The sequence below is a fragment of the Garra rufa genome, chromosome 18 (genome assembly GCF_049309525.1).
Source record: "Garra rufa chromosome 18, GarRuf1.0, whole genome shotgun sequence".
NCBI classification, from domain to species: Eukaryota; Metazoa; Chordata; class Actinopteri; order Cypriniformes; family Cyprinidae; genus Garra; species Garra rufa.
Window position 1 is genome coordinate 28,014,187 of NC_133378.1, and position 15,575 is coordinate 28,029,761.

At 35.2% G+C, this 15,575-nt stretch overlaps 1 protein-coding gene across 4 annotated transcripts in view; it reads right to left on the reverse strand.

The window, feature by feature from the left end:
• Nucleotides 1–15,575, reverse strand: part of clstn1 (calsyntenin 1) — a 61,215-nt gene that overhangs the window by 23,086 nt on the left and 22,554 nt on the right. For 2 of the 4 annotated variants that reach the window (XM_073822859.1, XM_073822857.1), the window contains exons 2-4: nucleotides 8,916–9,038; nucleotides 2,195–2,224; nucleotides 609–804 (exon numbers count right to left, since the gene is read on the reverse strand). In XM_073822859.1, coding sequence (XP_073678960.1) covers nucleotides 609–804; nucleotides 2,195–2,224; nucleotides 8,916–9,038 — 349 coding nt within the window. The remainder of the gene's footprint in view (nucleotides 1–608; nucleotides 805–2,194; nucleotides 2,225–8,915; nucleotides 9,039–15,575) is intronic. The other 2 variants (XM_073822860.1, XM_073822858.1) reach the window with 1 other exon arrangement.

A 15,575-nucleotide genomic window follows, 5' to 3' on the forward strand; every position in this document is an offset into this window, starting at 1 on the left:
TTCAAAACTTTGGGGTCCGTAAGGTTTTTTCTTTAAGAAAATAATTATTTTATTTAGCTGAAAATTCAGCTTTGTCATCACAGGAATAAATTACACTTCAAAACATATTCAAATAGAAACTGTTTTTTTAATTATAATAATATTTTACATTTTTTACTGTATTTTTGATCAAATAAATGCAGCCTTCACTCTTAATAAAGATGCTTTAAAAGGTTCTTCACAGCGATGCCATAGAAGAACCATTTTTAGTTCCACAAAGTACCATTCAGTCAAAGGTTCTTTAAAGAACCATCTCTTTCTTACCTTTTCATAATCTAAACAACCTACTTTCGTCACAAAGAACCTTTTGTGAAACAGAAAGTTTTTTAGATGTTAAAGGTTCTTTATAAAACTATTTAAACAAAAAAGGTTCTTCTAAGGCATCGTGAAGCATCTTTATTTTTAAGTGTTGGTTCTATCAAAATTCCACATATTTAAAAACATTTTGTCACATGGAAACATCTAGGATGTGCATGTGAACAATTTTGGTTCAATCCAGATGCCATTCCCACCATTATTTCCAATAAACTCCATTTTATCAATGAAAGCTGCTAAAACAAGATACGCACTTGTGAGATTTCTTCATGTTGCTGCCATCAGGTCCCTCTCCACAGTCATACGCCTGGATGGTAAAGGTGTGCTCCTTTTGCAGCTCGCAATCCAGCTTATCCTTGGCCCGGATCACTCCCTCGCCAGTGGACTTATCCAACACCACCGCCTCGAACGGCACATTCTGCCCGTGAATCCTGAAGCCGCAGATCTCCCCTGCAAATGGCACACTTATATTTAGTCAAGTCCGCCTGTGAGCCCAAGTGCCAGCTGCTGTTCACGAGATAAAAGAAACCCACAACTAAATAACAAAACTAATAACACGCCACACTCAAATAAGAACAGCCAAAGTTGGTTTGGCAGCCAAGGGGATCGAAACACTTAGGGAAGGTGGGAGGTGAAGGTGTCTGTGGAGGAAGCCAGAAGCACTGTGGGATGGGGTGAGTATTCGGGAAGTGGAAGGGAGAGTTAAAAGGGGGATACTGAGTGTCTGGTCCAAGCCATTTGATCACATTGCATCCAGTCATGCAGTAAGAAAACCCAGAATGTGGACAGGCATTTCACAGGAATACTTAATATACAAGGACAGGAAGGAAATGATATGAACCAATGAACAGATATCTGTTGTTTTTAATAGCATAACATATTTAAGAAAGTATTTTAGGTGTTTAATGCAGATTTTTGGTTAAAAGTAAGACATTTAAACAAGAAAGCAAGGTTAAAATGTTAATAAAAGTTAATCATGGGGCGATGAGAAGGATTTATGACAGAGATCCAGCATCCTATCAGAAGTTCACAAATCAAAGCAAATATACAAACACAAGTTTAAAATCCCCCTTAAAACTAGATTTTGGTGTGAAGGAAGTCTTCCTGTGCAATGTTGTCTCTCTCAAACCTTTAAAAGAACTGAAAGAATGAAACAATAAAACAAAAGAGAAGAGCAGAGGCAGTAAACTTAAAGGCTGGATGAGAGCTGGGGTTAGAAATATCCATTTGCTTGACATCCACATCAACCAGCAGTAGTTGCCATGCCGTGTATTTAAAAATAGTGGAGGAGAGGGTGAACAGGCTCAAACTAGAGATCAAACCATACCACAAACCGGACAGCAGAGAGTTTGCATCATTTAACAATCTCAGCAATGTCGCTTTGGAGCGGGAGCTAAACTCTGTAGCGTCAGATTTAAGATCTGTTGTGCTAACAGTGAACCCCTAAAAGCTACATTACAAAGAGGAAAACAAACTTTTAAGATGTTCAGATTGACGTTCCCCCCGAGAATCTGGCGTATGTGCATTATTTGCCTTTGTTTATGCCGTTTTGGCGCTGAAGTACTGTTAGGATCTGCAAACTTCAATGGATGTCTCATGCATAGATATTTCTAGGTTCTGTTATCCCCGCATCACACTTGTCATCCAGTAGCTAAATTGACATTTCCAACAAATTCAAAGGTGAGAGAAAACAGAAAACCAAACCCAAAAAAAGAAGAAGAACTGGGAAAAGATTAAAAAGAGCATGACAGGAGTTTCTGTGTGAAGTGCCGTTTCTTTTGTTTTTGCGTTAGTGGGTTAATAAAACGGTTACAAGGCAGTAGAAAGAGCCCATCATCACCTTCTTTGGTGAAGGTCACCTCAAAACTCTCTACAAGAAGGGAGAAAAGATAAACCCAGGTCAGTCAGAGAAAGAATGAGATGCACAGAAACACAGAGACAAGAAAAAGAAGACAGATGTCACAGAAGCAGCCGAGGACTCAAAATACCGCATTTGACTTTTCACACTGGGTTGGGCGATATATAATTAATATTTACGATCACTTTGCTGCGATATAAAATTAAACACTGTGAATGAAATTATTTTAATGTGCTTCTAACCTCGCCATTAAGATTCTTGAATACTGTGTCACAACCTCTTTATGAGAGCATAGGGACAGATAAGACTTCCAGAACAAAAATTTACAGATAATTTACTTACCCCCTTGTCATCCAAGATGTTTATGTCTTTCTTTCTACAGTCGTAAAAAATTATTTATTTTTTGAGGAAAAAATTTCAGGAATGTTCTCCATATAGTAGACTTCTATGGCGGCTGCGAGTTTAAACTTCCAAAATGCAGTTTAAATGCAGTTTCACAGGGCTCTAAATAATCTCAGCCGAGGAAGAAGGGTCTTATCTAGCGAAATGATTGGTTATTTTCAGAAAAAAAAAATTATACTTTTCAACCTGGAAGTGAACTTTTCCCTTTAAAGGGGATAATTTACACATCCCCATGTAATCCAAGATGATTCTGTCTTTCTGTCTTCAGATGCAAAGAAATTACGTTTTTTGAGGAAAACATTCCAGGAATTTTTTTCCATATAGTGGATTTCAATGGTGGCCAATACGCTAAAGGTCCAATTTGCAGTTTCAATGCAACTTCAAAGGGCTATACATGATCCCAGCCGAGGAATAAGGGTCTTATCTAGCTAAATGATCTGCCATTTCCTTAAAAAAATAAGCATTTATATACCTTTAAACCACAAATGCTCATCTCGCACTAGTTTTGCGATGCACATGCGTGGTTAGTTCTTCCTCTGTGCACTTCGGTAAAAAAAAAAGTAGGGTAGGGCGAAAAAGTTCCATCCCATTTTCTCCTTTTTTTTTTGTAAAGGGTGTTCGACTTTATTTGCACGTTCGCTTCACAAACACTGGGCTCCTATTGGCCACTGACTCCTATAAGAAACAAACTTGGACGCCAAGTGATTTTTGTAGGTGCCACAGAAAGAATAAACATTTATTTATTTTTTTAACACTTTAACATTTCACTCATACTGTCATGTGTTTAGGTCTCATCTTTTCTTGACTTTATCAGCATTTTAATCCATCTTGTAGATGTCCTGGATACTAAGTTTTACTTAAAGTGGGAATTAAAAGTCTTTTCCAACTTAAAAACTATATATAGTCACAAAGAATTGTTTATTACACAGAATCTGTGGCAATATCATGGACCATAAGCATCACTTTACCACTGAGTGTAGTTTGGGTTCCTTCTCAATGCATCCCATAAATGTTTGCATCCAGTCGGTTTTTCTTCATTAGTAAAATGCAATTTTATATTTTTTCTTTAGCTCTTTGCATTCTTTCTAATCATCTAGACAACAGGTTAAGTAATATTAACATGCAATAGAGCATCAATATAATTATTTTTCGAGCTGATTGATGAGCTTATGGTCATCGGATGGTTATTCTGAGGTAAAAGTAGGCTATTGTTACGTGGCAATGTTTACAAGCTTTACATGTTTTCAGACATTACAGACATTTCAGTAAGTTGTCCTGTAAGCTATCTTACAAAATAGCCTATCTTTTGATGTTCATTGATGTTTATTTCGTACTATAGTAGTGAAGAGAAAGGCTCCTGGCTCCTGCCACATTAAAGTGTGCCATAACTGTATTTATTGTTTGAGTCTCGTTATGAATGTGGCGTAATTTATTAAAAAGTAGCAAATATTTTTAGTCGCGGTCTGGAGCCCTGGTCAACATCACTTGTGAGGCTGAGCTAGTGCCAGACAAGCATTTGTGGTTTAAAAGTATGTAAATTTGTATTTTTGTTTTTTTAGAAAATGGCCGATTGTTTCACAAGATAAGACCGTTATTCCTTGCTTGGATTGTGTAGAGCCCTTTGAAGCTACATTGAAACTCCAATTTGGACCTTCAAACCATTGGCCACACTATTGAAGTCCACTATATGAAGAATCCTGGAATGTTTTCCTCAAAAACATTACGTTTTTTTTTCTTTTGCTATATCGCCCAACCCTAGATCAGATCATTTTTAGCCTCCTTGTACTGCAAATGTGAGACAATATCTCACAGATACTATCATTGTAGCAATCTGCATCATGCTATTTCTGAGGGTATTCTGAGCCCTAATATGACTGTATACAGCACAAAACAATATACTTTGACGAGTCCACATTAACAGTCACAGAAACACAAAGAACAGCCTTGAGCACAGGAGGAAATTGCCATAGAGTCCCTGTTAAGGTTAAAACAGTAAATGGTGCAACCAAATGAAAGAATAAGGGTTAGCCAAAAATGTTTTTATAGTAGTATGAGCACTAAAATTAGCCAACTTTATTTAAAAACAAAAAGTGTCTATGTTTGACCCTATTGGTGGCCTCTGCTGGTGGACCTGTCCACCCTGTTTTTACCCCTACAATTAGAGATGGATTTTCCATTAGGATGTGCTGTTCAAAGCAAGTCATGCGGTGGAAGCTTTGTGCCTCATCAGTGCATTCTAAAGCTTTAATGACTGTACATCCCCACACTTCCCCTAAAACCCAGACTGGCGCTTCAGCCTGCATGCCAAGTGCCAACTCCAATAGTCCTCCATTTCCCATCAGACAAAACACAATGAATATTGATTCATTCTCTCAGACTGCTATATTGCACAGAGGAATCGATGAAGATATAACAATAGCTAAGATGTGAGAGGAAGAAGACTAGTGAAGGGACTTAATTGTTTATTTGATTTGCTTCTGCTTCATTACTGCCAAAGGATTTAAGTTTTAGAGGTCTGAAAAAGTTAAAGGTCTCGGGCACAACGAGTCAGAGGAAATATTGAAATTGACAGCGAGCTGGCACTGAATTGTCTTCCATTGATAGGAATGGTAAGAGCTCTCTATAGAGTACATCATGTCTGCAGTAGAAATCGATGCTTGGAGCTGGTTTATAAAAGGCCAGCAGAACATCAATCATGATGCTGCGTGTCTGCCCCTAATGGGACACCGCTCCCTTTAAAGCAACTTTTCATATACGCTAAATAAATCTACATGTTCAACTAAAATTCCACAGAGAGCCAGGGAGCAGAAATGCCTGCTTTGAATTCAATCTAACATTTGATAACTTTCACAATGTTTTATTCTAGACCTAACACTTATGAGTTTAGCAGGGCTAGGTTTTGAAACAAATTGTACGATTTGATTCTATTCTGATTTACAAGCGTGCAATTTGATTCGATTTCCGAATGTTTTCAATATCGGTTATTTTGGTTATCGGTTAAATACAGTACAATCAAAAGTTTTTGAACAGTAAGATTTTTAATGTTATTTAAAGAATTCTCTTCTGCTCACCAAGCCTGCATTTATTTGATACAGCAAAAGCAGTAATGTTGTGAAATATTTTTACTATTTAAAATAACTTCTTTCTATTTGAACATATTTTAAAATGTAATTTATTCATGTGATCAAAGCTAAATTTTCAGCATCATTACTCCAGTAATATGGTCCTTCAGAAATCATTCTAATATGCTGATTTGCTGTTCAAGAATTTTTTTTTCATTATTATCAATATTTAAAATAGTTGAGGAAAGGTTTTTTAGGATTCTTTGATGAACAGAAAGATCCACAGATCAAATAAATGCAAGCTTGGTGAGCAGAGGAGACTTCTTTAAAATAAAATAAAACATTACAGTTCAAAAACTTTTGACTGGTAGTCCATATCAGGTACAGAACATGGAAAAAAAGAGAAATCGATATTTTTATCCAGCCTTAGCATTTAGTACAATGCAAAAGCAATATATAAATAAATATAATTAAAAGAATAATACATTTATTTTTAATACACTGATGTATTGACATTGATGCAAATGCAGATGCCTATATACTTAATAGTTAATTTTGACATAAATGAGAAGCAACTCAGATGCTTGTGGACCTCAACAATCCTTCACAGGTAAGTTTTAGCAGCATGGTCTGGTGTAAATGAATCTAAATGTCACAACAGTTTTGTATGGCTTTTGCCAAGCTCCCTGATCAGTAAAGTGAGTTAGTCAGCATGGCACCATGTCCTGAGCTGCCCGGCACTGGCAGAGAAGCTAAGAATGCGGCAGTCACCCACACAGCCATGTGATGCTTCAAAGTGAATTTAAGAAAGCTTGTTAATATAATCAGTGTGCCAAATGTCTGCACTCTCACTGCTGGCTCACTCAAACAAAGCTTACCGAAATGATTGCTTATGAACAATAAGAGGAATTATATATTTATGAGGTGCTGCGGCTTGAGGGGGAAGATTATCAGTGAAAAATGACCTAAATGCTTTGATATTTATACGAAATAACTCAAGGTAAACCACATTAGTGCATGTGGACCAATCTTTCTCTCACTAATTTGATAGCAGTGTCCCATATTCAGGGTGCGGCAGAAGAATAACAAGGACTGCTACTAAAACTGTGAGAAAGGAGGGAGCGCGTTGACAATAGACTAATGCATAAAGAGATTTGAAACGAGGTCAAACTCAAAGTAAATCTCTAAGTGATTAAAAATGGCCAGAGCCAATGCTAGGGCTGCACATTCCCTCTCGCAGGGAACAAGCCGAGTAAGAAGAAATTTCATTGATCTTGATATCAGAAGAGCTGTAGAAGTCTGGCGACCAGCTGCAGAGAGAGGCAATTTAAAAAAAAGTGACGGGTTTATGGACTGCCTATCTTCAACTGCACTTATTAAATATGAACTTGCTTAAAAATGCCTCAATTGGGTCTGCTAACTTCTTATCTCCAATATGTGGAAAAAAGATAAGGGGAAAGCACGCCACCAACATCCATCACAGCCCGCACCTGGACTTTGTAGGGATCAGTGAAACTTACATATTTAGTTTTGCACTACATCTACAGCTAAATGTCTAGGGACATGAGCAAATATAAACTCAAGAAGCATACAGAAGTACATGGAGAAACAAACAACCCCATTAACCTAGAGCATTCAAGTCTGTAATAATACCTACAAACCTAATTACTAACAAGAGCTGGCTTCACCAATCATATCAATACATTATAACAAGTTCAACAGCATGGCTGATGATATTAGGACTTTTTATCAAAATGTAATTATGGTTTGTTACAGAGCTATTTTAAGGTTTAACAGTTCACTAACGATAATTGGCAAGATGGGAGTAGGAAAGCTTTGTCGTAGCACCAATACATCATCAAACTAAAGAATCAAGAGTTCAGAGCAAGAGAAAATGATTCAGAATGAATTCACAAAGACTTTAATTATGCTTCCAAGCTGACTAAATGAAAACCAACTGATATTCAAAACATAGCGTAAAGGTTACCTTTAGAAATATACTCTACTGACTTTACCATGAAAATATGAATAAAGTATTTCATTATAATATACCTTCATTTAACAGCTGTAATAACTGGAGACAAATCAGGTGCATATATTCCAAAGTCATTAATGCAACAAACTTATGATTAAAATGAAAATTCTGTCAATATTAGTCTTCATGCTGTTCCAAAGTTATACGATTTTTATGTAAAAAGGTAATGTTTAAAGAATATCCTGCTGACTCTTTTTCATATTATGTAAGTGAATAGGGACTGGGGCTGTTAAGGTCCAATATGACAAAACACACACTATTAAAAGCATCAAATATGGTTTGGTGGCAGCAATTTGCTCACATGACAAACAAGAACGAATGGTGTTTCAAATGGACTGTCAAAAAAATCTGCTGGTTCACATTTTGATTTGAGAGCCAATGCAAAGCAGTGTTACCATTATAGTTTCTGGTCATATTGAGTTTTATTTTTATATTTTCTGTTTACATTTTAATTTGAGTAATTATGTTGTGTGTTTCTGTCATTTTTAGTATTTTATACAATTTCAATATTTAATATTTTAGCTTATTTAGTTTGAGTTATTTTAGCATTTCAACTTAAACTAAATGAAAATGAGAAATACACAAATTACATTTATTACATAAAACAAAAATAATAAGTAAATGTTGCATATTTTGCTGCAGTTTATTTTTAGGTATGCATTAAAATTACAACATTAAAAATATCTGACATTTAATTGAATATCTGACATTTTGAGAACTGTGTACTATGTAATAAATCTATACATTTACTCTTATTTAGTTATTTTCACATTTCAAAAAACTAAATGAAAATGAAAAATGTTGCACTGGCAAAAAATAAAATAGCTTTTTATATTTTATTTTATTCCAGATAATGGATTTTTTTATGGTTTTAGTTTTAGTTAATGCTAACTCTGTAGCAAAGGGAAGATTTTAATAAATAAAATATTTCTGATTATCCCACAAAACTATCGTTTAGCTTGAAAAGTCATAATATAACACTCAAACCATATTTTAATAACCTTTTTTGTTATTTTGCAGCTTGCAGCCCCATTTCCCATTTACTTTCATTACACAGAAAGGCACACCTAGGGGAAAAAACACCCTTTTCATGGAAGAAATGATGACAGAACTTTCATTTTCACCATCTCTTTATGGTTTGGAAAGCATGAGGAAGCAAAATGGCTGACAGCCTCATTTGAGACCAGAAGATGGAGGATCTTACCTGCATAGCGCAACGGGGCATCTTTATCCAAGGCTATCAGCGGAGGGTCCAGGAGAACTTTGTCGTCATTTTCCGTTACGATACCATGATACGTGGTCTCAATCCATGGCTTGTGCTTATTTACTGTTGGGAAGGGGAAAAAAACAGTAGAAGTTTATATTGTTGCTGAATAAAACCAAGCCCAGACAACAACCAATTATTATGGTTTTCTCTGAGGATACACTATGTGTCGGCACAACTGTATGCCAGAGCGTAAAATCACACACTGACACAACGCAGAAGTACTGCGCAGTGGCATTTGCCTCGTCTGTTTGTTCGGGCTGAGAGCACGCAGAAGCTCAGCAGCTCATTAGTGTTGACTGAAGGCTTTGAGCTCTGAAAGAAAGGACAGATGCGGTGTGCTTTAGCTTCAGACTGCAGAAACACTGCAGTAGCAGCACTGTCTGGACGCAGAGGTTGATGTGAAGGGCAGATTGCTCTCTTCAACGGCTAATCAGTGCCTGTACCCGAAATGTGAGTACATCAGCAGTTGCTGGGCGAAAGGGGATACTCCTGCAGTGCTGATCTCATTGTGTGCGGAGCTGACATCGAGGCAGCGGCAGGAAGCAGGAGGCCGCAGGGAAACTAAATGAGCTCAGCAGACTGATGTCGTCAACTGCAGGGTCCATCACAAGGCTGTCAGACTGAATCAGCTGTAGAGAAACACGCCTTTCAAAATATAGCTAAAAGACATAGCTCTACACTAAGCATTTCACTGATCCTTAACCAGAATTATAAACAGACAGTTATGGTACTAGGGGTGGGAATCTTTTACCATCTCACGATTCAATTCAACTCCGATTCTTGAGGCCACGATTCGATTCAAAATCGATTTTCGATTCAAAACGATTCGATTTTATTTATAATGATTTCTAATCGGGTTTCTGATCATGATCTACACTCATCTGCTTTGCTATACAGAATGACAAACGGAGACATTAAAGTGTCTTTTTCACATTTATTAAGTTAAATTCTCAGGGAAGTGCCTTTTATCAAATTTTTTTTTTTGCTCGCTCGGAGTTGGCAGGGAGTTTCGTGAAGCACTGCAGTGTGCGTTGGTCTGCAGCTGGCGGCTGACTCTGCTCCGTGTCGCTGAGCTCCGGGTGATGCCTAGTAATATGAGCACGCGCATTTGTTGTACTGCCGAAGTACTTGGTCTTCGTTTTGCAAAGCTTGCACACTGTGTGTGTCATGTCCAGCGCAGTGCTTCCAGGCATTCGGTAAAAACCGAAATGACGCCAAACTTTAGCTTTAAGTGAAGACGGGGCTGATTGGATCTCCCTCTCATCCATATTTGCTTCCTCTTTGTTTTAGTGATTTGCCGCGCACGCTCACGTTCAAAAACCGGCTGCGTGGTGACGTTAGTACAGACCAGTATAGGCTAGTTACAAAAATGGAGGCGAACAGCCAGCTGATTTTATTTATTTATTAAATCGATTCTTGGACATTTCAGATCGATTCTGAATCGTTGCAAATGAGAATCTAGATTTTTCTGTGAATCGATTTTTTGGCACACCCCTATATGGTACTGGATTCTAATTGGACAGAACAGACTCATTGTACACAATTTAGTATGAGCTATGATGCATAATGCCTGTTCAGTAGTTATTATGGGCCAAGCACCGACGATAGGCACCTATTGTATCCGTTAGCGTTCTTTTTCTTCCGCTCTGGAAGTCTATGGCAGCCCAAAGAACCGCTTGCGGGAAAGTTGTGTAATTTGGCACACTGATAGAGGACAGTCCCAACATTAACCATAGCAAGTTTGGAGTCTCTAACTCAAACTCTCTAGCGCCACCACTTGTCAAAAATTTTACTTTGTTTTTGCTAATAACTTTTCAACCGTAAGCCACAAAATTCTTTTTTTCTCTGAATCCTTGGGTCATGCCGAGTCGAATGAACACCAAGTTTCAAAAATCGTTTTTTTTTTATAATTAATTGTTTGAAAAACCTACTTTTTCGAACTCGTCCTAGACGGTTTGTCTGATTTTCACCAAAATTGGCACAGATCATCTTCAGACCATGCTGGCAAAAAGTTATGGAATTCAAGATTTTTAGTTACACCGTTCTCGAATAATGCGTGAACAAATTCTACGACAAAGACGTAAAAATGGATGTAGGGCTATATCTCCTTAACGGTTTGGCGTATTGAGACCAAATTTGCTGTGTGTTATAACAAGCATGACCTGAGGCTACTTGCAGTGTTTCAGTACAGTGCCACCTAGTGGTCAGGAGTTATGAAAAATGGCTATTTTTGCTTATAACTTCTGAAGGGTTTGGCCAAAAATCTTGAAACTGGTCTCATTAGATTTGGAGGAACATGCAAAGTCGTACTATATCCAATTATCCCATGTTGTCCAGTTTGCGCGTCGGCCATTTTGAATTTTGTTGTAAAATGCTATATTTTACGAATAAATTGACAAATCATTACGAAACTCGGTACGTACCTTCAGCACCATGCCTTGACAGTGCTCAAAAAGTTTGGAGGCAGCGCCACCTTGTGGTCAAAAGTTATAAAGATATTCAGAAAAATGTTAATAACTTCTGTTTAGATTAGCCTATTGTAATGAAACTGGTCTTGATATATTCCTTGGATAATGCCAAGAACATCAATACCAATTATGTCAGAATTGGAATAACTTCCTGTCCGCCATTTTGATTTATGTTGAAAACCTACTTTTGAGTACTCCCCCTAGACCGTTACTCTGATTTTCACCAAATTTGGCTCGGATCATCTTCAGACTGTGCTGACAAAAAATCATTGATTGAGTCGATGCCCAGTAGGAAACGGTTTTCGTTTAGTGCATCAACAAATTTGCTGAAAAGATGCCAAACTGCATCTGAGGCTGTATCTCTGCATAGCTTTGACATATTTGCACTAAACTTTGTATGTGCCATTGATACCTTACTCTGACTACGCCACATCAATTTGATAACAGTGCCACCTATTGGTCAAGAGTAGTAAACCATCCATTAACCTTAAATTATTAAATTTCCAAAAATGCTAATAATTATTGATTGCATTAGCTTATTATAATGAAACTGGTTTCAAAAAATTCCTTGGTTCATGCCGACAACATAGATACCAATTATGCCAAAATTGGCCGAACTTCCTGTCCGCCATTTTGATTATTGTAGAAATCCTACTTTTGTAGAAATCCGTTTGCCGGATTTTCACCAAATTTGACTCAGATCATCTTCAGACCATGCTGACAAAAAGTTATGGATTTTGTATTGATATTTGAAACTTTTTTCATTTAACGCATCAACGAATTTGCTGAAAAGATGCCAAAGCGCATCTGAAGCTGTATCTCTGCAAAGCTTTGAGATATTTGCACCAAATTTTGTATGTGGCATTACCACCTCACAGTGATTACACCACATCAATTTGGTAACAGCACCACCTATTGGTCAAGAGTAATAAATTATTCATTAACTATCAATTATAAAATGTCAAAAAATGCTAATAACTGTAGATAGCATTAGCCTATTGTAATGATTATATAATTATAATTAGTCTCAAAATATTCCATGCTGACAACATAGATACCAATTATGACACAGTTGGTCAATCTTCATGTCCGCCATTTTGGTTTATGTTGAAAACCTACTTTTTCAAACTAGTCCTAGACCATTCGTCCGATTTTCACCAAAATCGAGTCAGATCATCTTCAGACTGTGCTGACAAAAAGTTATAGATTTCATGTTGATAGATGAAACCGTTTTCGTACAGCGCCTCTACAAATTTTAGGCTTGATGCCAAAATGACTCTGAGGCTTTATCTCTGCAAAGCTTTGACATAAAGTCACCAAACTTTGTGTGTGCCTTTGTCACCTCCCACTAAACACACCACATCGATTTGATAACAGCGCTACCTGTTGGTCAAACGTAATCAGTCATTAAATTATATCAGTAGGCGTTCTACCTAATTTTTCTGTCATTTTGACTAAAATCATCTTAAAATGTCTTCCTTTTACTCATTGTTGCAGCTGGTCTGCTGTTCCTGCCATCTTTAGCTCCTCATTTTCCCTTTGAGTGCTTGGCCCCGTAATTGCTGCTTGCAGCTATATTATTGTTTTTTTTTTTGTTATATTTTTGTTATATTGCTTATTTTTCATGTCAGGACAGGAAATAGATTTTCTAGCAGTACCAAAGTATAGAATTAGTCTAAAATACAAAAATTAAATTACATAAAAAATATGAAAATCTTAAATCTCCTTTAATAAGTCTTTTTGATTTTGTTATATATTTTAAATGTACTTTTAATGTATACCTTCAAAAAATACATTTGCAAAATATATGTAATGAAGATATACATTTTCACTGTATAGGGATTCATCTTAATGTTTTTTGTTAATTTTCTCACTTATATTTGTTGTATATTTTTATTTACATATTTTATAAAATGTTTTGCAACTGTATATTTTTAGGTATGCATTAAAATTACCACATTAAAAATGTATGACAACAACAAAAAAAGAAAATATAATATAATATAAATATATTAAATATGAATCAGTAATTATGTATTGTTTGTTTATTTATTAAGACTATTTCTAAATATATATAAATATAATAATCATGAGAATTGTGTACTTAATATTTTATTATGTAATAAATCTATACATTTACTCTTATTGTTTTGCATTTCAACTTAAACTAAATGAACAAATGAACATTCATTTTATTTAAATATAAAGTATTATTTAAATATGAAAAAAATAAATTAAAAAATATAAATATATTAAATATAAACAATTAATGATTTATGTTTATTTAATTCTTTGTATTATTCTAAATACATAAAATTTGTATGCGAACTGTGTACTTAATATTTTAATTCTGTACTAAATTTATATAATAATCTTGAGAATAATTAATATTTTATAATGTAAGAAAAATACTTTTACTTTTTTTGCATTTCAAGTTTAAATACAAATAAGAAATGTCACACTGGTAACTTTTTTATATTTTATTTTATTTAAATATAAAATATTACTTAAATATTACAACAATAAAAATATATGACAATAACAAAAAAAAAAAAAAAAATTGAATAATAAATATTAGTAAGTAATTATTTTATTTTGTTATGTTTATTTTATTATTTTGTTTAATTATTTAGATTATTCTAAATACATAAAAACTATTTTCATGAGAATTGTGTAATTAATATTTTAATTATGTAATAAATCTATACATTTACTCTTATTTAGTTATTTTTGTATTTCAACTTAACCTAAATAAAATATTTTATTTTAAGTTAATGTTTATTTAAAATAATGTATTTATTAATGGTTTTAGTTTTAATTAATAGCATAAGGAAAATTTGAATTAAATAATGACTAAAGTTTTTTCTGCTTGTGCCACATCGCTAACATTCGGCTTAAACCATATAAACTACTTTGACACTTTTATGTTCCTTTTTTGTTATTTTGTAGCTCCAGTTCCCATGTACGTATGTATACAGAATAATCTTAATAATTAAACAAATAAATATAACTACTTATTTTTTATTTCAAATGTATATATTTCAGTTGATTTTTATTTTGTCATATATTTTTTATGTAATTTTAATGCATACTTAAAAAAAATACATTGGCAAAATATGCAAAGTCATGAAGGTGAAAAAAGATCAAATTTTCACTGATAGACACTGCTAATATCAACTCGAAAGTATAGGGATTCACTTTATTATACAAGTGTACATTTTTAGGTATGCATTAAAATTACAACATGAGACATAAACATGAAATTACCAAATGAGAAATGTCTACTTAATATTTTTATTATTTAATAAATCTATACATTTACTCTAATTCTGTAATTTGGTACTGCTAATATTGTTATCTCCTTTATAAAAAATCAGTTTCGTCAATCACTTTGGATAAAAACCACCTTTTAAATGAATAAATGTAAATGTCTGTAGTTCTATGAAAACATACACTGACTGAAAAATATCTTATGTCAGCTCATCACTCAAGCTAAACCTATAAAAACGTAATCTATGACTCGTGTGCATATAAATTCTTCAACATCCACTGTGCTAACAGCTCCCATCCTTTACACTCTTCGGAAAATTGCTGTCTAAAAATATCTGCGTGGTGTGCAGCAGCTGGAGCGAATACGGATGATTTATTGGCTTCAGCGTGGTTTCTGTGCAGCGGTGTCTTAGGACTCACCCCGCAGGCAGGAGCCTGATCAGTGACACTAATTGAAGGATATAACCTCCACAGCAATAACACCATAATGCTCACCTCCGTTCATATTACACGCCAGATCCAATTTCACACCTCCTGGAAAAACTGTATGCTTGACAGAACTGTCGCTTCATTTTCATGTTTCTTTAACCTGTTAATTTTCAGCTGCAATACATTTGTGATTTAGAACTGCGCATGGTTCAGGAACCGACAATTGTACATGTCTATCAACGCTACAAACACACGATGCATGATTCTAACGCTGCATCCAGTACAAAGAGAGCTGGGAGGAAGGCCAGGACTTGATGTTGTCTGTGAAATTTGTGATCTGGCTCATAAATCGTCTTAGTGAAGTGGGTTCACGTGACCTAAGGGTGCTGCTGCGGCTGCTGGATGTCTGTAGACAGATTGTCAGACCAGA